The following is a 26,854-nucleotide window of genomic DNA, read 5'->3' on the forward strand; positions in this document are numbered from 1 at the left end:
AATGTACAAACTTTGTTTGGGAACAATTCTCCTAGTAGAAATTTTGATTATAGCCGTCTTAGGTTGTCCGCTAAGCTTTTACTGTATATTATTTTCCCTTTCTCTTGTAAATAACCTTAATTATACATGAGTAGCTAAGGAAATTTAGTAGACGCAATCTAATTCTAAAGGACAAGTGAGATCTGTGCTACTTTGTTTAAATTTTATGGCAAAAGTCAGCAAATTTATTTCTCTTTATTCTAAAGCATGCATCTGATCTAAACAGTATATGTTGACGGGAGAGAATTTGGGAATGGATACATGAAGAATGAATGTCTGATCTTTCTTTTTCAGTGGAGATAACACACAAAACAGAAACACAAATGACGCAGGGACACGATCTGCCACTCATTCTCCACAATCTTTTGGGAGTTCAGGTGCTGACAGTGGTGTTGAAAGCACCTCAGATGGAACCAGAGATTTGCCCTCCATTGCCATTTCTCTCTGTGGAGGCCTCACGGACAACAAAGAGATAACCAAAGGTACAGATTGACCTGCGATACAGGCGTGTGCTCTCGACCAAGTCTGAACATCCTTTATCAAGGGAGCAGTGCCCTCCTGTGGCTGTATGTAGGAATATGTTTAGAAAACGCTTCCTGAAATGACAAATTTCCTAGATTTTTTTCATAATTAGAAGCTCTTTATCATTTTACTATTTTTAACACCTTTTAATAATCTTCTGTATGCTATGTTTTTGAAAAGTGTGTATGTATTTCCTGATAATACCGATTTTATATCATAGCAGTGTGCATGGTCTTTTGTCACCTGGTATTATGTATAGCCAGGAAATACTCTGGTGTCCATGCCAGGAATTAAAAGATGGTCTGGTTTGTAAATGGCAACAGCTGCTGTACCTTCCATTTCTTGTGTGACTCTTGAGTTAAATCATTTGAGAGTGTTTGGTTCTTTAAACTTTCAGCTGCATATTGTGAAGATAAATGGTTTAAAAAATGCGAATTCTGCAATAACATGGAGTTATAAACCCATGAGCCTGATGTTATGCTGATTGCTGTTCAGAAGCTAGTTATTATGGATTTTGATTATATTGTAATTTGAGTAATGCTTGTTATTCAGATCACCTGTATACGATGGGGATTTTGTTGGAGGAGCTGCAGTAGAGGAAAAGATGTTTGTTCATAGATGGTTATTATTTTACTGTAAGCTGTACAAGTGGGCAAGTTTTTGCTTATGCATTGGTTTATGCATATGTAAGCCCACCAGGTCCTATTCCTAATTTGGACAAAGGGTCAGTAAGAGGCATGAGGAAATACTTCCATTCTTTTCTTAGAAGCCTAGTTTTCCTCCTCACAGGCCTATCCCTAAACTTTCTCTTAGCTTGTATTTTAAAGGGGAAAATACCCAGCAGTACACAAAGAAACCCTCAGTATCTTCTGAGATTGAAATTTCTGAATGTCTTGCTTCAGTATGTCTACTGATCTCAGTACCCCAGTAGTCAAGGGCAAGCACTGAGTGTGAAAGCAATATGTTTTCTTTTAGACTGGCCCATCTCAGGGGGAATCTATAAAAGCATGACTTGTTTGCTTTCTTCTTTTCCCCAACAGAAGAATTCTTAGAACATGCAATAACGTATCAGCAGTTTGTGGACAATCCTGCTATCATTGATGACCCTAACCTTGTGGTTAAGATTGGAAATAAGTAAGTATATTTCCATGGAGTAAGTAAGGAGAAATGATTCTTACTGTTGCAACAAAAGCTCTGCTGTGGTACTTCATTGTGTTAGACCGACATCACTATAGCCAAAAAATAGGTTTTGAACTTTTGTACCATACATTCATTTAGAAAGACTCGGCTTTCAAGTGAATTCAAGCTTTTTCTTACAGTTCTCTCTTCTCCTTGAGGCTAAAGTAAAGAGGAGCTTCAGATCACCTGCCACAGCTAACTGACACAATCTGAATTTCATGAAACTCATATTAAAAACTAATAGTGTTCATTCTGAATTGATAGAGTAAAAATGAAGTAGGATCTGAACTTGCTAAGGCTTGCCTTGATCCAAGTTAATATTTCCAGGATTGTGATGTTCTGCTTCAAACCCTCCATATGCAATAGGTTGTGTTTATAAAGCTGACTGTTTTTACTAGTATGCCTCTATAGAAGCATCATTCTTTCCACATTTGTCCGAATTCACCCACTGAGTATGAGACTTCTGTTTCTGGAAGGCTAAAGATATTATTTCATACATTTGTGTTGCCGAGCAGTGCAGCACTATGGTCTATGCCAGATGCAGCTATTTGGAGGGTATTTTAACTTTACAGCCACTTGCAGCTAATATTTTCTTTTTAGAGTAGAAGAGAGATTATGCCTTTGTGCTGCGGTTAGAATTTAAGCTACCCTTAGTTATAGAAATTGCACATATAAATCTGATACTTGGTGCATCCTTATGGAATAGTTTTTAATCGCATATGGGATTGAGTATGTGATGACCTTGTCTGCATCAGAGAGGAGACGAGGAGAGTCATTTATTTCTTTGTCATATAGCTCTGACTTTTTTTGTAGGTAACATTTACCTGCCTACTGGTGCTTTGGAAAGAGAGGACGATACTTTTCTATTCATACTACAGTCTGTAACAGTAGTTGAGCTGTGTTCAGCACATCATAGTAAAAGTTTAACATCCTACAGACTCAGATTCCTAACCTTAGTGTAGTGACTTGATGCAAAACCATTGAAAACTACCTGTTTAAAAAAACAAAACCAAAACCAGAAACTAAGCTCATTTGCTGATGAGGCATTAAGTACCTGTGCTAAAGAATCTTCACAGGTTTAACCTACTGTATGATAAATACTAGATTGTGTATTGGAACTTTGGGATTACAAAATAATTGTCTTTCTTAAATGCTAGATACTACAACTGGACAACAGCTGGTCCCCTTCTGCTGGCAATGCAGGCATTCCAGAAACCTTTGCCAAAGGTGAGATTGAATATGAAGGTTGGTCAGAGCGGAAGCTTTGATGTTTTGCTGTATATTAAGGCATATCATTAACTAAGGCAGATAAAAGGGGTTATGTTATAAAGGCATGTGTATTCGCACTAAACCATTCCCTTAGTCTTACTTATTTAGCTCTTAGTATAAGCTAGATTTTGTTTGTGAATAGTTTTTACTTTCTAAGCTAAGATCATTACAAGTATTTTGAACTTGATCTCTTTATCTTCTCCTGTTTTCCTGCATTAATACAGATTGTAAACATAAGTTAGATTGACTCACCTTAATGTTTACTGTATCTGAACATTGATGACTTTCTTCATTTTATCTATGTACAGCATATATTGGCAAATAAAAATTGAAGTCAAGGATTTCAACCTTACTTGAATGCAACTTAAGTACTGGACAGGGAAGGTCTATAGCTTGTTAGTTCTCCATTTCTCAGTTGGTTGGTCATAACCAACTCAGGTAGGCAGTGACAGATAGCTATGACTATGTGACAGCTGTCTGGTTGTTTATATTAAACATGCTGATGTACTTAGTTCAATTACATGTGACCTAGTGCCAGAGAGATGATCAGGATAGAAATACATGTTACTGTGACTATTTATAAAGGAGTAAGTATCAACATTGGCACTAATTTGTAACCTAGTTGGCCATGGATTTAGTATCCTTTGTAAACTAAACTTTACTTCTGTCCCTTGCAGTTCTTTGTGTATCTTTGTAATCTGTTTGAATTCTTTTGCCAAAACTTGAAGTAATACTCTACTACTATGTTCTTTCTGTCTTAGTGCTGTATCACATATAAATACAGACAGACAATATAAAATCATAGAATATTGCTAATAGGAAGGGATGCATAAGGATCATTGAGTCCAACTCCTGACTCAATACATTAAACTGATCCTAAAAGTCATAAACATCTGGTAAATCAGGCTTGAATTTCAGAGTATTACAGAACTAGATATTTTTTTTGTGCTATTGCAAATATTCCAGTCATCATCAAAGCCACGATTCGTCCCATCAGCACATATTGGTCTCCAGTGGCAATACAGGTAGTTATCCTGCATCCTCCAGTGCAGGGTAACTACCTTTGTAATTCAATATTTAGATGCCTGATCTAAATATTTTGTCTTTTGCCAAGGAAGAATAAGTAGAAGCAATAGGTATGAAATACTTTTAAGAGGAAATAACAATTCCTTCAACGATTTTATGGTTACACCATTATTCATATAGGTTATCTGAAATTCACTGTTGTATTTTTTTTAATTCACTTGCATTCTCTATACTGGTATCTTTCTAGATGACAATTTTCATAGGGTGAAGAAGCTAATACTTACAGTTGGCAGAGGCTGTGTGATTGGAAAAGCTTAATAGTTTAAGCTGTACTGCTGAAGTCACAATTACTCGTTTATGCTACCAGTCATTCTACTGGTTTTCTTAATCACTTATTTATAAGAATTATGATTTGCTGAAATAATGTAACTAAAGTATTGAAATATTAAGATACTTCATCAAAACAGGCTTTATGAAGTGTTTGAAAACTCAAGCTATTATTTAAAAAAAAAACAAAACAGACATTCTGCAAAATATGCTTAAATACGTGCTTAACTGTAAGCAAATACATTGTCTAATTAAAAATCAGTAGTACATCTGTTTGAAGTTGTCCATATGTTTGATAACATCTTTAAACTGTAGCCATTGTTCTCAACTCTTATTTTCTCAGTAGTTCCATCTGCACTTGTTGTTTTGTGTCTAAAAAAAACTTCAACTTCTTTGCTCAGCTTCATTCCTCTGTCACTTCTCTCTTTTCTCTTATACTTGAGATAATATAGTGAAGGAAAACCTGTGGAAAAACTGAGAAAAGGTGTATTTCTGCATAACCTGAACTGCTAGCTTTTCTTGAATCAGTTCTGTTTTTTTTTTTTTTTTTTTTTTTTTTCCTTTTCAACAGTGCAATTTTATTTCAGTGACTTCATTTACAGTAGAGGCTATTATAAAACCTGTGGCTAAGCTATTCTAGGACACACTGAACACTGTAGATACCTTTATTGTAGCATTTCCCCTTCGGTGTTTTTTTTTTTTTTTTTTTTTCCCCCCTCACTCTCGTGGTTGGATGAATTCAAGTCTTGTTCTAAATCACTCTAATCATAGTTATTGGAAGAAACTTTTTTTTCTACTAGGAACCCAGTGTATACAGTATATTGAAATTAGCAAAGGTTTAAAAGAGAAAGCACAAAAAGACTTAACACTGTCAGTCAAGTTCATAGTATCATGCTAACCTCATTTAAAACTACTAACTTTCTTTATCCTAGCTTATTATGAGTTATGTACTTCATAGTTATTCATAAATGAAAATGACCATCTTGCATGCTGTTTTTTTCTTTTTTTTACTGTTTTTCATGACAACTCTTTCAGGAAGTGATCTTTTTTACTCATTTGTTTATTGTGCTTTTTTTTAAAATATAATTTGTACTAAGTAATGTAAAAAAAAAAAAAAACAAAACAGTAGCTTCTCCATTCTAGGCATTATACTAATACCTATTTATGCTTTTTTTTTCCTCCTTTGATTTTTGTCCTTTCATTTTTCTTTTAAAAATTCCATAAGTATTCATGTTTAAGTTACTTCAGAGCAGTGCTGGATACCATTAGATTTTGCTTTAGTAGAATTTATGGTCCGCAGACAGTATGTTTACTTTTATTCTGTTTATTATTAGTTAAAATTGTGCATTTGCACTCTTTCATTTACATATATCAGGTTGTCCTTTGTTTTGGTTTCTTTTTATGTTACCATCCATTTATCACAGGCCACTGTGGAATCTATAATGAGAGACAAGATGCCCAAAAAAGGTGGAAGATGGTGGTTTTCCTGGAGAGGGAGGAACAGCACTATTAAAGAGGTAAGCTTAAGAAGCAAGCGTTGGAAAGGCTAGCTACCTCCAAATTCATCCTTCAGAACTTTGCTTCATATTCACTTTGGCTGAGGATTTGCATGTCAAAAGTCACTTAAACAGCATCTGAAGTCTGACTTCAGGAAAGCCTTCGATCAGACCCTACCTAAGAAGTTTGCTTGCAGTGTTTTGGTTCTGCCTTTTTTTTTTTTTTTTTTTTCCTCCAAATAGGAGACAATGTTATCTATCAAATTAAATCTTTGTCTGGGAACCTAGATTTGAAGAGGCGTGCCTCAAGTTTTGCCTGTCTTTCTGCACTTTTATTCACAGTTGAAGAACAAAGATATTTATGATTAGAGTGCACTGTAAAGTTCAGTAAAACCTAAGATGGAAAACTTACATTACTTTTAAAGTCATCTTAAATTTCTTTTCTGAATATTAGAAGTTTGTGGTAACAGCCTTAAAGCCGTGAATGAACATTAAAGCACAGTGAAAAAGGCAAAATTTTATATGAAATATTGATCTCCTGTCTAGACATGTTTAATCTTTAAAGTTGGCTAATAAAACCACTTCATATTCATTTATACTATTGAAGCATTAGTACTTGGAGATATGTTTTTATGGTTGTACCTCGATAGATTAACTCTTAGCTTTGCTTGAAATAACCACTGTACTGGTCTGTGGATATGAGCTTTAGATCCTGAGATTTTAGTTTGTGCAGCTTGAAATATTTAGAATTTCTTTCTCAGTGGAAGCGGTTGCTTATCTATAAAGCTGTAAATGGACAAGGGGAAGTTTTTATTCTTTGTTTCTCATAAGTCATTCACTACTCAAAAATCTTTCTTCTTCTGGGAAGAAATTGATAGAACTTAGCATCAACTCAGAGTAAAAATCATGTGAAATGTTTTATTGGATTAAAGATTTTAATAATTCCGTGAAAGGTAACTCTATTTTTCCAGATGGTTTTGGTTTTCAAGTGAAATTTAGCTATTTGTGACTAACTGAGAAGTTTGATTCTGGAACTTCAAGAGTGCCAGCTATATGAAATCTGAGTTCTGTATTTGTGTAAAACTAAATCTTAATTATTCTTCTGAGTTTTGTATTTGCATTGTTTATTTTGCACAGCCTTTATTCTTTAAGAAATCCATGCAATTTTCCCTGTTTAATCACAGATAAAGTAAAAGGGACCAACATGGAAAAAAAAAAACAACACCTGTACTTGATCTTTGCATGTAACTTTTCTTTAATTTGTATACTTTCTTGTATTCTTATAGGAAACAAAGGCAGAACAAGGTATCAGTGGGAGTAGACTTAAAGGAGAAGACTCTTCACAGATGAGCATGGCAAACAGGTACTCAAGAAGTTTGCTCTACCTGAAATGAGCAAGAATTATAATTTAAAAGTGAGATCAAGCTGTTTCTATATTTGAACCAAGAAGTACTGCATTAAGTAAATATTTGATGCGATGAAAAATACATACTGTGTGAAGTAAATATTTGATGCAGTGAGTAATAAATTGTGTGTAAGATATCAAAGCTATAGACATGGATTGCAGACCTTGCAAGTGTGCTTTGGCATTTTTAGCTTATGGTTTGGCTGGTAATTCTACAACACATATTCCAGCCATTTGACCAAAACAACAACAAAAAAAAAAAAAAAAAAAAAAAAAAAACCAAACAATAATTGAAGCAGTACTGCAAAACTATATGAATCTCTGAAGTTTTCAAGGCAGCATCATAGATTATCCCAGGTTGTTTTCGGTTCACATGTGCTAAAATCCTGATTTATGGCTTCACATTTAAATTTCTTCCTGCGTATTTTAGGAAGTTCAGGAGCCTAACACTTCGCAGGCTTCTTTTCAGATGCAATAGGTAGGAAAGTTTTCTAGTTTTTTTTATTAGTTCTTTTAAGGATTGCAGAAATCTGTTCATTATCATGCTCCAAATTAATCATACTGTATAGCTAGAATCTCTCATAAAGGCTCTGTATGGTGAGTCTTAATTTTCCTCAGAAACTGTTGAGGAGATGAGATAGCCAGAGGCAGCTCTCCTATCTTGTATCATTGCTGTGCATTCAGTTTGGACTGTAAAGACATCTCATACATGTTGTGCTTAGAGCTGAAGAGGGCCATATCATACAGATTTAAATATGCTTTATACTCACTGTGTGAAACTCAAGGGTCACCATGGTAGAAAAAAATGCAGTAGCTGTAGTTCTTTAAGCAGTTGCATTCCAGGAGAATGGGATGTAGTTATTGATTTGCTTGTCTCTGTTCTGAGTTCTAACAAAGGAATAAAAAAGACTGAGTTCCCTTTTTTGATAAGTGACGTTTAGGTCTGATATCTTTTACATGGTTGTTGAAAGATAGGTTTTGAAGTGGGATTAGGATTTCAAGCAGACAGAATTCTGTAGTCAGTACTCTTTAAGTTTTAACTGATCTTAAAAATCTGCCATTAAGAATTTATTGCTTACAAACAGAGCACAAGTGGGATGTTGAATAAAACTTTTGAGATTTGATGTTACAAAGGATATTAAGATGGATTTTAAAATGTTGTTAGTCATGTCATGTACCATCTTGATAATAGGTCAAGACTTCCTGACATCAAAGAATGTCCAGCTGTGATGGAAATGGACCCAGTAGCTTTAGTAGTTTTAGAGATTATATTTGCAGGATCTGAAGGGATATTTTATCTTCCCTAGGTGATAGTTTTGTGTATTGTAGAGAAACTTTGCCTCTATCTAAAGGAGCTCAGTCAAGTGTTTTTTTGTTTTTACTTTAGCCTGAATAAGATAATACTGCAGATCGTGGAAAAGAATAACCCGATAATTGCTTGCAGAAAAAGGAGGAGTTTTTTGATGATAAAATTGTAATCACTTGGCATCATATCCCACCCATAACAGAGGAGAGAAGGGATGACCAGATTCCCGAATGCTTTTATTAACTGCTAAATTAGGGAAAACAAACGAAAAAGCACAACAAAACACCAGCACAGCAAACTTCTTTTTCTTGCACTGAGAAACGAGAATTTTCTGTAGTTTCAGTATTTTTTTAAATATATTAAAGAAACAACATATATAAAAATGAATACTTACCACTGAGTTTTTTTGAGTCAACATAACATTAATTCTTATCTGTTAAATTTAAGTGGTGAAAAATAGCATATAGGCAAGTGAATCACAGAATTATGGGGGGTTGGAAGGGACCCCATGGGAATCCAAGTATTAATAATGGGGAACAAGCATGAATGAAAATTCAGCACTCCATTGATATATTTAAAAGCCCTGCTGTGAATGACCTCTTGTGAAACAGGATCAGAGAATCAATAACTTATTTGGTGACTCACTGTTAATGCATTTTTAATGGATACTGAGATGCATTTATGGACATGATAGCATCATTTTCTGTGTGCACTGTTCCAGAATAAAAGATGAATCTTCTTCGAGCGATGAAGACCCTAGAGCTGCCAAACAAAACCTTGGGTCATTACAAGCCAACTCGAGTCATCTCTCATTATTGTCTGGAATTAGTTACAAAAAAACACTTCGACTAACTTCTGACCAGCTTGTGAGTTGGTTTTACATCTTTGTACTGAAATGTCATTTCTAATGCAACGAGAACAATATTGTTATCCAGACTTGTAAGGTTTAATTATTTTTTTACTTCTTACATTTAATTCCATCTCATTACAACACTTTTAAAGCTATCTTTTCCTTTTTCTTCTCAGTATTATGCATGAATGTTCCTTCAGGAAATGCTGGGGTTCAGAGATTTGGAGCCCATTTAGACAAATACCAAAATTATTTCTGAAGTGTGTGTTTTGCACCTGGGTATACTGGAACCACATCTTTTCTGTGTTGTGTAAAGTTTGTGTCAACCCAGAGGTCTCTTTTCTGCCTCCACCCTCCCGTTAATAAACAGACAGACATTATTATGTAAATGCAGTTCTTTGTTAGTAACTTTTGAAAGAGCTACTTGTGCACTCACTATGAAGCCAGACTATTAATTTCTTGTCTTCCTCTGTGACAGAATGCATTCTGACTAATGGTGACAAAACTGTTGCTGCTCTATGTTTTGCATGTGCCAATTGGATTTTGGAAAAATGGGCTACTTAATGAAATATTTTTTGTCATCTTTTCTACAACCAATTAATTTTCTAAAGGAAACTCATATGAGAAGTACAGCATTCTTCAGCCTATTGCTTACTGCCTAAATAGTTTGAAAGGAATTTTGAATTTTTCTCAAGAGATGGATGAAATGTGGTTGTAACTTCCTAAATCAGGCAGAAAACAAGGGCTACACAAATATATTACTTGGTTACAAATATATATGTCCTTTTCAGATACGTAAACCTTGTAGTAATTAGCAGAAGCCAGAACTACTCTTGGACGGGATTCTTGATGACACAGTAGATAGGACTCATCAATTTCCCATCTGCATTCACACCTTCATTTTGCATATTAACTCACTGAACAATTAAATGGAATATAACTAAGAACACTTAAAGGAAGAAACTCCTACAGGTTTTGTGAAAATGAGTGGTTGAGCCTACATAAAGATCAAATTAGTAGTCTCATGCCCAATTAATTCCTAAGTGAAAGGGAAGGGCAGCATGATGGGAAAGTTAAGGAACTTCGGAAACTGAAGGATAATAGGTGGGTTATTATAGACTAGAAATGTGCCAATGTAGATCCATGTAACATAAATCCACACATAAGCACTCTGTCTGTTTTCACTGTTCATGGCGCTACTTGTTACCCATGCTTCTCTCTCCATATCTGTATCTTTATCATGGTATGAGAAACCTTCCATATTCATTATTGCATGTGAACCTTTCAGGATGCTCCTTCCTGTCACTTACCATGAATCAGATTTTTTTTTTTTTCATTCTGTTCCATAAATTAATGCTTCATATTCACCATATGTGACAAATCTCTTCTGACCTGACTTAGAAAATGGCTCTGCTGAAAGCAGTAAGGTTGTGTGACCAAAGCAACAGCCATCTATAGCTTTCTGTTCTGCCTGATGTCTGTTTCACGTGCTCAAATTGTTGATAATCTTGCTAATAATGTCTTGCAGAAAAGCTTAAAGCTGAAGAATGGTCCCAATGATGTGACCTTTAGTGTTACAACACAATATCAAGGTACTTGCCGCTGCGAAGGCACCATTTACCTATGGAATTGGGATGACAAGGTTATAATTTCTGACATAGATGGAACAATTACACGGTGAGTTCATGAAAAGGGGACTATTTATTTGCCTCTGTCCATTGGACTAAAAACCAAAAGAATTGTATTTTAGTATCCTGTGGAGTCTGTGTGTTTTTTCTTTGCTTCAGTTTTGTTTGTTTTCAAACACTGCAAAACTCACTGGCTAGAATCATTATTTCATAAAGAAACATGCCATAAGCACTCACTTTTCAGTTTTTCACTTTTTGGTGTTTTGTGATAGCATTCACAGCAGTGTTGCACGGCATTCCACAGAATCATAGGGTTCTTGCTCTATCACACTTGTGATGTACAATAGATGCAAAAAAAAAAAACAAAACAAAACAAAAACAAAACAAAACAAAAAAAAAACCAGACAAACAAACAAACAAAAAAATGAACAAAAGGATTTCCAAAACTAATCTGGGCTGAATTAAAATATTTGATTTGAACTGAAGCTTGAACTTTTTTTTTCCGTTACAATTAATCAGTTGAAGGGCTAACTGTTTTTTGGTTGCCAACACGAATTAGTTCCTCTGCCTTTTTTATTTTCTTAAGTTTCAGCAAAGTAAATGAGACCTACTCTTCTCTTTGTCTGGACAGTAATTGAATCCCTTCACCTTACAATACTGTTGTGAATCCTAATCCATTGCCAAATCTTTTCTCTATAAGATGCAAGATAATTAGAGTGGTTGGATTTCTTGCTGTGTATCCTTATAACAATTGATCTAGTGAGGTGCTCAATTCTTTGTACTTGTAAATTTTATTGTACTGTAAATAATTTTCTTTTATGTAGAGTGGGAAATATGTTGAAACTAGTATAACTATATATGACCAACTGCCAGCTTGGTTATTTGAAGAAGTTAGAACGCTTGGAAGTTTACAATCTTACCTACCTTATAGTTAGATTTGGTTTATTTAGAAAATGTAAACCCTAAAAAGTATACTTAATACTAACTGGTCTACTCCATAGGTCTAACTGGTAGTCTGTATGCTGTAGCTTCCTTCTTATGGCTCACTAACTTGTCTGAGAAAACAAGTCTTGGGGAACTAGGCTGATTAAAACAGCATAGATGTGTCAAGACTGTCTTGAAAGAAAAGGGAATAATCTCACCCTCTTCTGATTGCAATCAGTACCCTGTAGAAAATCTAATTTTCTTGTGCAGCTAGGTAATTTAATTAGAGGGACTTATATTAATCTCATCTGTTATTAGTTGAAAGCAGTAAGTTTGTTTTTTGTTCTTCATTTCAACCACATTGTTCTTCTTTTATTCAGGTCAGATACTTTAGGTCATATTTTGCCTACTCTTGGCAAAGATTGGACACACCAAGGGATTGCAAAGTTGTACCATAAAGTGAGCCAGTGAGTATTCAGTAAATCTGTTCATATATCTGTGACTGGTGTGTTTTTATTCATTTGCACACAAAAGTTGAAATCTTTATAGACTGTTATGATTACAGAAATCTCATCAGTATCTCTTTGCATACATAGTGTAACTGTCTGCTGTCTGATAGCCAGACCAATACCTGCTTTGTGATACCAGGAACAGAAATCTCCTGTGAATTAATGAGTAGCAATTATTCTCCTAATCATCCCAAACAGATACAGTTCAGTTCAGAAAAAATGTAGTAATCTAAATGAGTTGTATAGCTTCAGTAAGTGGAAGTTTTCTTGCAACCTGGGAGTTGCAACAGCATTAACGTATGAGACTTTCCTATCTATCCTTGAGGATAGACATTGCAAAACATCTAAAGGATTGTTTAGCTGAGGGTGGTCCCTGCAAGTGGAGTTCTTGCCAAAGCTTACTTATCTGGAAGTTAGGTGTCTAATCTAAACTAATTGCTTAGTTGTTTTTCTTTTGAAGTGGTGAGTAGAAAAGCATGGGTTTCTTTATCTGCTGTGCATGGATGAAATCTAAAATACCTGAGATGAGTCAGTTTAGGAGAATTTCTGCTGTTTCTGGCAAGCAGAAAGGGAGTTGAGAGAACAAGTGTAGACACAGCTGTCTAAATATTAAATTTCTATAGCGTAGTATCTATCTTGAGTAGGAATGGACCATTTAAGGTTCTCACTGTGTTTATATACAGTGGTGGTGGTCTTTGTTACTGATAATTATATGATTTATTTCATTTTTTGCCTATATGAATATTTGCTGTTAATCCATTATTTAGCTGCAAATTTACAAATATTAAAATACTTTAAAGGTGTTGAAAGTTATTGAGATACATGTTGCACAGGGCCTGAGGAACTAAGAAAAACTTGATGTTTCCTCTGAGTGTGAATAGGAGAACTGTTTTGAGAGGATAGTGAGCTTTGTCAGTAGTAGTTGAGGGGAGGAAAAAAGAAGCTAGGAGAAAAGTTAATCGATATCTGAATGGGATCAGATGAAGTGTCTGTTGTATTCTGATAATCATACATCCAGATTTTTAGCATCAACAAGTTTTAGTGATTGTTGACTGTACATGTTGAACAGACACTGGGAAAAAAGAATATATTTTCTTACATCACATTCAGCTGCTCTTGTATATTGAGCTTACCACAGCTGTTTGAAGAACCTCTGGAACATATCTTAACTGTTCCTTTAGGTAATCTGACTTGTTCTATGCACTGTGGTTATGTTAGGACTTGTTTATTACTTTTTATTTTACATAAATGATAAATTATAAACCATGGTTAGTGGAATCTAAATTATGCCAGAGACACTGATTCATCCTCTAGTTCTTGTATAGACATACAAGATAAGAGAAAAAACAGGACAGCATGTGAATTCAGATACTGGAATTCGGTTCCTGTCTGTAGACTCTGTATTGTCTTTGGTGAAAATGTTAATTTTTTTTAGTTGCAGTTGTTACTTCTGTGCCTGTCAGTAGTTAGGGCTTTGCTGATCGAAAACACGAAAAATGGGAAAATAGATTTGAATCATGTCATTTTTAAAATTACTGAGTTAATTATTAGCAGCTAGACGTTACAGCTGAATGCTACAGAAATATTGAATAGTTATATTTAATGGCTATGCTGTGTGCTGAATGTGCATTTGTTTATTTCACATTCCATTGTAGGACTTGCAAAAGGAAATACTATGAAGTTGAACTAATGCCTTTCGACTCTGTTCTGTTCTGACAGAACCTGTAACTTCTGCTGAAACTTTTGTTTCAGTGTCAATACAAAGATTACTTCTCATACAATGTTTTGCAGTTTTACTTTCCTCAGAGTTGAAAGGAGCGTGTTGCTGCTGCACGTAGACCAGTTTTCCCCACCCAGAGGCCCAGAAGGCAGGACTATGACATTGTTAATAAAATGAAGGTTAATCTGCCATTGTCTGTTTTATGCCAAGTGCTTCCTCTTAGCAGATGTTATTTTAGCTAATTCAAATGTCTCTGGTTTTAGTGTGCAAGGGTAAGTAGAAAGTCATCTAAAGTCACGAGAAGAGGAGATAAATAAGCCCCTTCTAAGTGTAAATCATTAACTGTAATGGAACTAGGCAGATTTTTATTGTCCAGCATTGTAACATAAACGTTGTTCCTTTTAAATATAGCTGTTGAACCACTGTGATTGATTCATATGAGAACAAACTCACGACATTATTTATTTCAAAACACCTGCTTTGTTTTCAACAGCATTATCTTCTTTTGTTTCTGTTTACAGAAATGGATATAAATTTTTGTATTGCTCAGCACGTGCTATTGGAATGGCAGACATGACCAGAGGATACTTGCACTGGGTCAATGAACGCGGAACTGTGCTGCCACAGGGGCCAGTGTTGCTGAGTCCAAGCAGCTTATTCTCAGCTTTGCACAGGTACTGCAGTATCACTTTTGTGTAGAAAGAAATTTGGAGGTTGGTGGGGGGAGCACAGGTGAAGGCAATTCACCTGTGCAGCAGGAAGGGGTGGAGCCTGGCTCCACCTCTCCTAGACCCATTTAAGAGCTGACTGCCAGTGGAGAAGGATCTCTCTCTGGAGATCTGCTCCATCAGGAGTTCATCTCACGAGCCCAGGACAGGGTGAGTGACTTTCTCTTATTTCTCCAATATAAATTCTATTAGCCAAGCTCCTGGATATATATCTATACCATCTGTATATCCATTGATTAAACAGCATGATAATATTTATTTCTTGGTGGCTGTAAAGAAGTTCACCTGAAAATAAAATGAACTCTTTATAGTTCTGACTGTACTGTGCTTTTCTACCTGGACAATGATGGTTTTTGTAGGTGTTGGTGTGTAATAAATCACAGAATCACAGAATTGTAGGGGTTGTAAGGGACCTCTAGAGATGATAGAGACCAACCCCATTCCAAAGCAGGTTCCCTACACCAGGTCGCACAGGTAGGCGTCCAGGATAGACTTGAATATCTCCAGAGAAGGAGACTCCACAACCTCCCTGGGCAGCCTGTTCCAGTGCTCCGTCACCCTCACCGTGAAGAAGTTCTTACGCACATTTGTGCGAAACTTCCTGTGCTGCAGCTTATGTCCGTTTCCCCTCGTCCTGTCTCCACATACCACTGAAAAGAGACTGGCCTCACCGCTATGGCCGCCACACCTCAGATATTTATAAACCTGGATCAGGTCCCCTCTCAGTCGTCTTTTCTCAAGGCTAAACAGACCCAGTTCACTCAGCCTTTCTTCGTAGGGGAGATGCTCCAGGCCCTTCACCATCTTTGTGGCCCTCCGCTGGACTCTTTCCAAGAGATCCCTGTCTTTTTTTGTACTGGGGAGCTCAGAACTGGACACTGTACTCCAGATGAGGTCTTACCAGGGCAGAGTAGAGGGGGAGGATCACCTCCCTCGACCTGCTGGACACGCTCTTCTTAATGCACCCCAGAATGCCATTGGCCTTTTTGGCCACGAGGGCACACTGCTGGCTCATGGCCAACCTGTCGTCCACCAGGACGCCCAGGTCCCTCTCTGCAGAGCTCCTCTCCAGCAGCTCATCCCCCAGCCTGTACTGGTGCATGCAATTATTCCTCCCCACATGCAAGACCGTACACTTGCTTTTGTTAAACCTCATCTGGTTTCTTACTGCCCAGGTCTCGCTGAATGGCAGCACAGCCTTCAGGCGTGTCAGCCAATCCTCCCAACTTCGTATCATCAGCAAACTTGCTGAGGGTGGCCACTATCCCCTCATCAAGGTCATTGATGAAGATGTTGAACAAGACCGGACCCAACACAGACCCCTGGGGGACACCACTGGTTACAGGTCTCCAGCCAGACTCTGCACCACCACCGACGACCCTCTGTGCTCTGCCACTCAGCCAGTTCTCAACCCACCTCACTGTCCACTCGTCTATCCCACACTTCCTCAGCTTTGTTATAAGGATGTCGTGGGAGTCAGTATCAAATGCCTTTCTAAAATCAAGGTAGACTACATCTACCGCTCTTCCCCCATCCACCCAGCATGTGACAGCATCATAGAAGGCCACCAAGTTGGTCGAGCACGACCTCCCCTTGGTGAACCCATGCTGACTACTCCTGATAACCTCCTTTTCTCCCAGTTGTCTGGAGATGGTATCCAGCACAAGCTGTTCCATCACCTTTCCAGGGACGGAGGTGAGGCTGACAGGCCTATAATTACCCGGGTCTTCCTTCTTGCCCTTTTTGAAGACTGGAGTGACATTGGCTATTCTCCAGTCTTCAGGGACCTCCCCTGTTATCCAAGACCTCTCAAAAACGATGGAGAGCGGTTCGGCCATGACCTCCGCCAGCTCCCTCAGCACACGTGGATGCACCCCATCAGGTCCCATGGACTTGTGGACCTTAGTACTGCCTAGGCGCTCATGCACGTCCTCTTTCCTGACTTAAGGGAAGTCTCCCATTCCCCACACCCTCTCACTAACCTCCACGGTGTGGGAAACCTGAGGGAGAGCCTTTTCACTGAAGACGGAAGTAAAGAAGTAAATGAATCATAACAGCACAGATATGACTATTGTACCTTTTTCCTAATTCAGTGAAGTATGTCAAGTGATTACTGAAAATATTTTAGGCTGTAAAACACTGCTGTGACAGGATTTCATTAGAATTTTTAATGGAAAGTTGTTCAGATGTTCTCCTGATTGAATGGCATGCTACAGGCTGTCTTACCAGTCACGTTCTAAATGTAAGAGAGCCTGGAGGTACGCAATGTTCTTCTTAGACTGATTAAATAATAGTCATGGTAAAAGGATAGCTACTGTCATCTTACATTCCTTATATCTAGAAATATATTTCAAGTGATACTCTTTTTGGTATCATCTTCAGACTAAAAAATGTCTATTTATCTCTCTTAACTTCTTTGGTGTGTGGGCAAGATATGACTAAATTGTGGATTTATTCACTGTGGTTTTAAGGGCACTAATAAATTTATATGTAAAACTGTCTTCCAAAGGGCTATAATATTCCTTTGAAGTGTCTGTGCTACTTGCATTTTCCTTGGCATATATGATAATACTAGGATGTAGGATTCTGAGCGTCTTCAGTACTTTTGTGTCATACTGGTGTCTTTCTCTGTTGTGGGAACTCCAGACTTCGCCACCTGTTCAGCATCCTTGCCAAGAAAAGCTGTTATAAAAGGGCTTTTACCCAGAGATGAGGCAGCTCCTCTGTTCATTAATGAATTCTGTATTCTGTAAGGAGCAACTGAAAAGAAATGGAAGATTTCTTTACTACTTCTTCTAGTTAGCAGTGATGGATGACCCTGACTGTAGAAGCACCTTAACAGGCTGAGGTCCTTTTAGCACATATGTTAATTACAATCCTTTAATTTTTTTAAAAAATTGTGATTAAAAAGCCATACATAGTGGTGGCTAATATAATCTATGTGAATCATGCTCCAGTTCTCAGGAAGCAGTTTACTTAATTTATGTCTCATAAGTCTTAATTTAGCAACGACTCCCTGTAATCAACCATCTTTTCTCAGTAACCATCTTTATTACTTAAGCTTCAGTAGAAGTCCTCTTGTTTTGGAGGATTTATTTACTGTGGCTATCAGGTAAGCTTAGGAATACTATTTTTGTCTTGGTGGCGATTGAAACTTCCAAATGAAGATTTATTGGAGGAAAAACTTTGCAGGAGTCCTGAATAAAGGGGGGGAGGGAAGAAGATTGAATAAAGTTAAACTGGTTTATGCTGTATTTCATGTGTATTTATTCAGGTGATGCTTCCCTCACTTTTTTCTTTTATGTCATTTCAGGGAAGTGATAGAGAAAAAGCCAGAAAAATTCAAAGTTCAATGTTTGACAGACATAAAAAACTTGTTTTATCCCAACACAGAACCCTTTTATGCTGCTTTTGGAAACAGACCCGCTGTGAGTAATAGCTGAAATTATTTTATTGCAGAGAACAGAAATGTTGCTGTTATTTAACAATTCTGTTGCATTAAAACTGAAAAGCTTTAAATGGAGCTAGAAAATATTTTTATTAGGCTTTGTACAAAGGATAAAAAAAAGTTCTTCCTCCAAGATATCACAGTGCAGAGGTGGAAGAGCAGCAAACCAGCTACATTATATATACATAACTTAGCATAACACAAAGTACTGATTTAAACCCTAACTATGTAATAAATAAATCCTTAAGCATTTGTGAAAATACTGATACAATTTCACTGTAACTGATACAGTACCAGTGAGTTACCTGTGGACAAACACCAAATCCTTTTATGTGAGTATCAGTGGGACTTAGACTTCAAACCACAACATTTAGAAGGATTTGGATGTCCCACTTGGTCAAGTATTCTCTTTGTGGAGAGACTTATGTGCTTCTTGACACAGAGAGAGGAAGTCAGGTTTCTCACTCATTTGAAGACTAAAATTGTGCTGTATGCTTTTCTTACTCTTGTCCTGGCCCAAAGGATGCTTACATGTATCCACAGAAGGCAGCTGCCTTAGGGAGGATGCTGAGACTTCATATAAGCTAAGCAAAACTGGGGCAGAGGTACCTTGGCATGTTCATCCTTTCTTTTATACTGATACTATTATCTGAAAAATGGTTTTGGCACAGGAAATAGCATTCTTTAAGTTTTTACAGTGTCAGTGGGCACCTAAGTTAAGCAGATGGGACTGTTATTTGTGCCCATGAGCCCTGCAGAGCACTTGCTGCTTCCTCCAGCAGTGTATTGGTGAGTAGTATAATATTAGTATACTACTAATGTGTAGGGCAGCCTGTAACATGGCCTTGAGAGAATGGTCCTTGACCCTTCCTGTTGCCTGGTGTAACTAACCAGTTGGTTCCTTCCTTCTTTAGTTGCTGGAGAGAAATGGAATGCTTCTCGAGGGTGATTCAGGTGCTCTCCACTGACTTTACAAGATCTAAAAGCTCTAGTTAAACTTGAGCATGGAATAGATTCCAGCCTTAACTGTTCAGCACTGCAAGACCTCAAATGCGTCTCCTAGCTAAAACATTGATAGCCTGGGGAAATTACCAGCATAAATATGGACACCGGCCATAGTCAGTGTGAATGAGAACATCTAGAGACTGAGCATTTTAGATGCCTAGATGTTTGGATGAAAGTGCCTGTCAAGATATTTTGGCACTGAAGCCATGCATGTTGTAGCTACATTTGATGCCTTTCTGTTGGAATTCATTCCTACAGTTATCTCACATTTTTCCTAGGATTGCTGGTATTTATGAGCAGTAACAATTTTTTTCAGCTTTATCTTCTAACAAGTTACGTAATTCAGAAGCATTGTCAGTGAGGATAGGAAGGGGGTCCCTGTTGACTGACCAGTGCTATATCTGTTTGTTCCATCAAACACAGTTTAGTTTCCCCTGTCAAGGGAATTTTAGACATATGGTTTCAAAATTAATATTTTGTCTACTTTGTGGCTTTGTATTATAGATAAACCTCAGAGTAAAACAAAATCATTATTTTCATGAATGCATCAATAACAACTTCAAGTAATGCAGAAAATTAGAGTTTCTGAAGAGATTACTGTTATCTCCTTTGATTGCTGTTTCAGATGTGAAATACAGTTATGTTAGTTGCTTTGTGAACATCAGGATCATAACTTTCTCAATTTCCTGTGCTACTTTTTTGTTGTCTTCCCTAAATAAACTCGGTGAAATTTCAGTACTTGCAAGCATTGCAGGTGCACATAGCATAGTGTATGGTATAGAAATTAAAGTTGTTTGCATATCCTTATTGAACGTCCAATCTTGCACCACCTGAACTTTAAAACTATATCCAGTGACTTACATGGCAGCTTGGCCTGATCTTTTTAATCTTAATTTTCTCAGTAGTTGTTTTTTCTTTATTTATTTATTTTTTTTTTAGATCAGAAATTTTTTTTTCTGTAACAATTTGAATTTCCTAGAAGATATTCTTAACTCCTATTTCTAAGTGCACTCTATAGCATAGAATCATAGAATGGTTTGGGTTGGAAGGGACCTTTATGATCACCTAGTTGCAACCCCCTGCTATGGGCAAGGACACCTCCCACCAGACCAGGTTGCTCAAAGCCCCATCCAGCCTGGCCTTGAATGCTTCCAGGGACGGGGCATCCACAACTTCTCCAGACAACCTGTTCCAGTGCCTCACCACTCTCACAGTAAAGAATTTCTTCCCAATATCTAGTCTAAATCTCCTCGCAGTTTAATTGATTTCCACAGTTGTATCTGTATTACCTCCTGGGGATCAGAACTGCAGTTACAGTGTTTATACCTTGCTTTCCCTTTCTCTGATACAAAGTCAATTTATGGATATTGCACCAAACTGAAGAACTGGGAGATGTTTCCAGGGGTTTAAATATAAACACTTGTTATAACTTTCTTTTGTGACCTTGTCCTTACAAACTAATCACTATTTTATGTCAGTTACGTTTTAGCATTGTTGCAAGATATTCAGTACAACACACTTGGGGGATGAAATATTCTCTGAAAGAAAAATGGAAGTGCAAATATTTTTTTTTACCTCCAAATAACATTAGGTTTTTATTGAATATTACTTTTGTGTCAAGGGAATTTACTGAGAAACAAAACAACATGATTTTGATCAGTAGTTTAAATTAAAGTGGCAAACTCCATGCTTAACTGCAAATTGTCTGTTTTGTGAGCCCTTCGTTACTCTGAGTTCAAGTTCGCAAACTTTTGGAGAATTTCAGATCCACAGTAGGTAGATACAGTAACAATACCATGCAGATATATTCTATGTAATATATTTCAGAATGAACGTTACTATACAGAGACAGAATCATAATCCTTTTTAATTTTGCCTCCTATTTAGGATGTTTATTCATACAAACAAGTGGGTGTTTCTTTAAACCGAATATTTACAGTCAACCCCAAAGGAGAACTTATACAAGAACATGCAAAGACAAACATCTCATCGTAAGTAATCTTATCCCTACGCTTTATAGATTAAATTAATTTCCTTTTATAACCTATGACTCAATTTGCCCAAAGATGTATTTAATTTTAGTAATGAAAAAATATTTAGGATGTGCCAAACAAAATATTAAGTAAAATACACACACTTTCCACTCTTTTTTGGTTAAACTGATACAGAAATTGTTTCATATTTAGTAACATATTCTATCTAGTGCAATCATGAAAAGGAATAACAAGTGTACAATTTAATCTGCATAGAAAACATATTAACCAGTTTTGTGAAGCCATCTGCCTTTTTGTGACCTTGTCAAAATTTCCTTTTCCTGGAACTTCTATGTAGAAGAGCTAGGAAAAAAAAAGTGAAGGAAATGCTGAAGGCTTCCATCAAGACGCTTAGGCATCTCAGTGAAAAGAAAAGGCCTTGTGTAAAGTTGAGACTGCACTTAATGGACAGGGAACCAAAGTGAGCATATTTGTGAATGACCAGTTGAGTAGGGAGCTGTTTGAGCCAAGCTGGACAGCAACGAAGAAACAGCATGTGGGGCCTGAATATCTCAAGAGGTGATCAGGCCTGAAAATGGCACCTCTTTCTTTCTAGAAAAGCATTCATTCTAAGCTAAGGTGGATTCTGTATCTGAACTATGAATCCTGTTTGGAAGCTAGACACAAAAATTAAACTCAATTTTACTCATTTAAGGAGTATAACCTGTTCATATAGATATAGCCATGTCTTGATTGGGGACTTAAATAAATCGAACTACTATGATCTGAAATGGTTTGGTATTGCATTTATTTATTTAATTGTTTTTCAGCTATGTCAGACTGTGTGAAGTGGTAGACCATATTTTCCCTTTGCTGAAAAGAAGCCATTCTTCAGATTTCCCTTGTTCCGATACCTACAGTCAGTTTACCTATTGGAGAGAACCTCTGCCACCTTTTGAAACTCAGGATGTACATCCAGACTCATCTTAACTGCAACTCCAAACTGTCAGCCTCAGAGCAAAGAAAGCGCTAGTTCACGTTGCAAGAACATCATTTGGCTTTTACTGTTGACAGTTCAGCTGGAATCTGTGATGTTGTATTCATTTGCAGTAAGCAAACTTAGAAATGCTTCTTCATACTAAGTCACATTTCCAGATGACAAGAGTGAGCCGTACCAGAAGTGGGAATTACGTTCCTCACTCTTCACTCAGCAACTCAAATCGTGCCATGCAGTTTCATTACTTAAATAAAAGTGCAGTGATGATAGAGTTGCAGTTAGATCTGTCATAAGATCATTAAGAGGATCCTTTGTGTATCACTGAAGTTGTCTTTCATCTCATCAGACACCACTGTGAGTTAGGGAGTTGAAGGTACTTGCCAGTCCTGACGTCATTTTGTGATACGTGTTGCAGTCCGTATGCCAGATTCCACCCTCTGAAAGAGCAAATGATTGAGCAGGGGGATTGGACCAGATGGCTTCCAGAGGAACCTGAAATAATTACTGAACTTGGTCCTCAGCTGTTGTAAACTGGTGTAGCCATCAGTGCCAGTGGAGCTGTGTTCATTTATTCCATCCTGCTGTTTTGATCTGATAACACTTTTCTGTGTGGAAATAAATCATGTGCAATATAAATGGGAAGTAAAATAAATAAGATGACCTGATCCTGCTAGTCTTCATAATGAGAAGTGCTGCACTTCAGTTAAAGCTATTCGGATTAAGATAAGTGTGATGGTGTAAGATGCAGGCTGCTGTGTGTAGTGCCCATCTTACTGAAGTCTGTGGTTTGGCTTCAGTAATTTTGTTTTTTCCTCAGTAAAGACATCTTGCTCAGCATATGTGCTGAGTTTCAAGACATTGCTGAGCCAAGAGAACTCAGGATTTTGTCAAAATGGAATAGTTGTATTTGAAACATTATTTTTGGTTAAAATGTGAACTTTAATGCTGGTGAGTGATGCATCTCAGGTTTTTACTGTATGGATTTTTTTTTTTTCTTTTTGTATCATAAAGAATGAATACTTTTAGTGCCATTTATTTTGCTCCAAGAGGTTGAAATCTCCTCTTCCAACTTTTTTTTCCACTCATTTGTTCAGACACATTCTGTATGTACTGTTTTTGCTACTTGCTCTTAATTGCCTTAAGATTTAACTATGTGTGATAGAAGCAATACTGCAGATCAGTTGATGGTGTTTTCCAAATGATCTGCCTTTATACAATGTAGTACTTTGCTTTAAAATGTACCCATCAAATGACCATAAGCCAAATACTTCTTAAATTGAACTTGTAGTTAAGAAAGTGATGTTTTTTTTCCCTCTTTTAAAGTACATTTAAAAATCTAATTGTTCTCTGAAACACTAAAAATGACATCATGGGATTCTGTGTATGTAGGATTTCAGTATGGCTGAAACAGTGGTTTGCAAGCTGTGGTCTCTACCGGCTTGTGATCTGTGAGGCTGTGGTGCACGTTTTGCAGCTGTTTTGCAGTGTTTTCAATTAAGAGTTTAGGCAGAATGGTCCAGGAGAAATTTTAAGATGTGTTTGTGGTTGGTTAGCACCCAAAGGTTTGGGAACAGCTGTTCTGTATCACATTTGTTCTCTTTCAACAAATTCTGCTTTTGCATGTCAAAAGAGTGATAACAACATAGTTAGGATGGTAATTCTATAAATGGGGCTTTCTAACTTTTAGTGCTGCAGGCTTTATCTGAGATGTCAGGGGGCCAATTTACGATTTTCCTGTGCCTTCAACAGTAATTACTAAGCACAGCCCGTTGCACAGCTGCAATGTGCACAGCTGCAGTTGTGCAGTGGTGAGCCCTCCGTCTTCCTTTTTACATGAATCTTGCTGGTTCGGAGTACATCTACTTTGGATACTGGAATTAATAGACAAACACAAAGAGGAAGAAATGTGTGTTCAGTAACCCAGACTGATTATGCTCTCCTTGCAAATTTAATGAAAATGCAAATTGACTGTCAGAAAACCTGTATCACATTTCTCAAACCTTTAAGACAATCAGTGAGGATCTCAGGTTACTAAACTGAAATGGTTGCATCTCTAAATATAGCCACACTTTCTTTCAAGTATCTGTTTATAGTTGTCACTGATGATTGAATTAATGGATGAATACACTGATTCCTATTTAATTCAGTTTTGGCAATGATCTGTTTCAATCCATTTGTGATGCAAAATTAAACCAACCCAACCCTTCTCTTCAGTAAGAAACTTTTTTTATTCTTCATTTGCACACAGCAACTTCCACCATAAGAAAAATTCCCAGAGAGATATCTGCAACTGAAGCCTATGTGGTTTTTATTTATGACTTAAACTGTCCCAGATAACAGTCCCTATTTTTTAATGCGTTGGAGTGTATTTCAACCCAAATAGTAGTGTGAACAAGGGGTTGTTTTAATTCTGTCTCTTTCTTAGGCGTAGAGCTACATTGGTACAGGTAGGCCTGAGATGCTGTGAAATCCCCATCTGGAGTTTTTCTGGACTTGGTTAAGAGGGCTGGATCTGACTTGATCTCATATTGCCAAATATCTGCTGCAAGAATGAAGTTGGACTACATGACCTCCAGAGGTCCCTTCTGACCAACATTTCTATGGTTCTGTGACGTTAACGCCTTATGTATGACATACAGTATATCCCCCTTTGTATCTGAAAGTTTAAATATAGCTGGAGAAGAAAACAAAAGTGTTTATATTATAACTCGTGCTTATCAAAATTGCTGACTCAAAAGATAGTTAAGAAAATCCAAGTTTTGGCCTGTTAGAAACGTTGTCAAACTTTTGAAGAGAGAATAAGATATCTTGGTTTGGTAGCCGAGCAATTTTATGCATAATATTTGAACTGCTTTGTTAATTCATACAGAAGGAAAAAAAAAAAGCATGATTTAACAAATTCCTACTCTTTCTGTGAAAGAAAAAATCAACTTTCAGTGTAATGCTGGTTTCTGTTACAGAAAGAATATCTGGTGAACGTAAATAAGCAGACACGTGGAATCGCTGCATGTTCTATTTTTACAATACACATAAACTAGAACGTGCAGCAGTGAGGAGTGACTGATGTTTATTTTTCATGGAGCTGATGACCATACTGCTCTAGCTGTGTCATTTGAGTGACAGAATACCACGCTTGGTGCATTAGTTGTGTTAAAGAGAAAATGTTACTGCTGTAATATAGGGTGAGAGGAAGAGGGTACTGGGTATTTTTATTTGTAGATATGGGTTATTATTTCACAGCCTATTTATATACAGTATTTACTCTGTATATGTATGTGCTACTGCAATGATGAAAATCATTTTAACTCCTCATTTTGATCTGCTGAATGCAACAATGATAGAACTATATATTGTAATAAAGGCAAATACAAAAATTCTAACTTCTGTTTTTCTTTTTCTGTATGCTTTGATGTTGCAGGAGTGCTTTTGCAGACCTGCTGAAACTGTGAAGCACGGGGTTTGTATATCTGCTCGCAGCTGCCTGTCTCATAGTGGGGCTGTCCAGTGAAACTTCCGGCACTTACAAAATTTTTGCTGTTACAGAGTTTGATCCAGAGCTTTTTCGACTGGAAAGAGTCTGAGAAAGACAAGGCCTGGTTCTGGGCTCTCACTGTTCTGGGATCTGAGAATGCACCTGGGAGCCAAGAGTAAACCAGACAGGAACTGGGGTGAACTGGGCAGTCAGGAATCTTACCCCACCTCAGATTTTTCTTCACCTTTTTGTCTAATTCTTAGCGTGATCTGGAAGACCAACAGTCTGATTGAATGGGATCATTGTGATTAATAGTACTGACCTGATAGTCTCCCTCTTCCCCTCCCTCCCTTTCTTTTCCTCTTTGTCATTGGCCATTCTGTTGGCGATGAACCATTTCCTCAAGTGTGTGAGAATTCAAAGCTGCTTTTTGCTCCCTCTGCTGGGTTTGCTGAGCAAGCTAAGTACAGCCTTAGTGTCAAGCTGGTGTTGATATGAAAACAAAGATGTTTGGGGTTGATAAGGCTCTGCAGCAGCTAAAGTTCCCTGTTAAAAATAGAAAAGCAGCCATATTTGGGCAGCCTGCACTCATTGCTTCTTCAGTCTTCTCTATTTTCTGTATGTCTCCGGCTTGAATAAACATTTACACTAGAGCTCTGGAGACAGGCTTTGAAATGAAGGTGCTTTTTTAATTAAAAGTCAGAGGAATTATGCTTTTGTCTCAGCAAACCAAACTTTATAAGGACATATTCATTGCTCCTGCAATATCTAATTAACACTAGAGGTAGAAAAGTCGGGGGAGCAAATCTCCTGAGGAGCAAAGACCATTATTTTCTGATGCCATGGAAGGTAGGGAATATTCCCAGACAGAATGCTATGTTAATTGGTTTCTTTTTAAATAAGTGTCTTAATTTGTGTTGCAGATACCACCAAGTACATCAGTATAGATTATTGCAAGCGGCAGAAGACTACTGATACCAGGAGCCTAAAAATGCAGCTTTCAACTAATTTCTGAATTTGCAGAAAGGTGA

General features: G+C 37.1%; 1 protein-coding gene across 5 annotated transcripts in view; it reads left to right on the forward strand.

The window, feature by feature from the left end:
* LPIN1 (lipin 1) overlaps window positions 1-25,731 on the forward strand; it is a 78,619-nt gene extending 52,888 nt beyond the window's left edge. For 3 of the 5 annotated variants that reach the window (XM_085218030.1, XM_085218032.1, XM_085218033.1), the window contains 13 exons: window positions 334-521; window positions 1,602-1,695; window positions 2,898-2,967; window positions 5,787-5,879; window positions 7,145-7,221; window positions 7,694-7,741; window positions 9,291-9,435; window positions 10,948-11,096; window positions 12,352-12,438; window positions 14,722-14,874; window positions 18,242-18,356; window positions 21,269-21,372; window positions 22,185-25,731. In XM_085218030.1, coding sequence (XP_085074156.1) covers window positions 334-521; window positions 1,602-1,695; window positions 2,898-2,967; window positions 5,787-5,879; window positions 7,145-7,221; window positions 7,694-7,741; window positions 9,291-9,435; window positions 10,948-11,096; window positions 12,352-12,438; window positions 14,722-14,874; window positions 18,242-18,356; window positions 21,269-21,372; window positions 22,185-22,344 — 1,483 coding nt within the window. In that variant the 3' untranslated portion in view covers window positions 22,345-25,731. The remainder of the gene's footprint in view (window positions 1-333; window positions 522-1,601; window positions 1,696-2,897; window positions 2,968-5,786; window positions 5,880-7,144; window positions 7,222-7,693; window positions 7,742-9,290; window positions 9,436-10,947; window positions 11,097-12,351; window positions 12,439-14,721; window positions 14,875-18,241; window positions 18,357-21,268; window positions 21,373-22,184) is intronic. The other 2 variants (XM_085218031.1, XM_085218034.1) reach the window with 1 other exon arrangement.
* The last annotated feature ends 1,123 nt before the right edge of the window (window positions 25,732-26,854 follow it).

The sequence above is a fragment of the Meleagris gallopavo genome, chromosome 2 (genome assembly GCF_905368555.1).
Source record: "Meleagris gallopavo chromosome 2, MGAL_WU_HG_1.1, whole genome shotgun sequence".
Classification (NCBI taxonomy): Eukaryota; Metazoa; Chordata; class Aves; order Galliformes; family Phasianidae; genus Meleagris; species Meleagris gallopavo.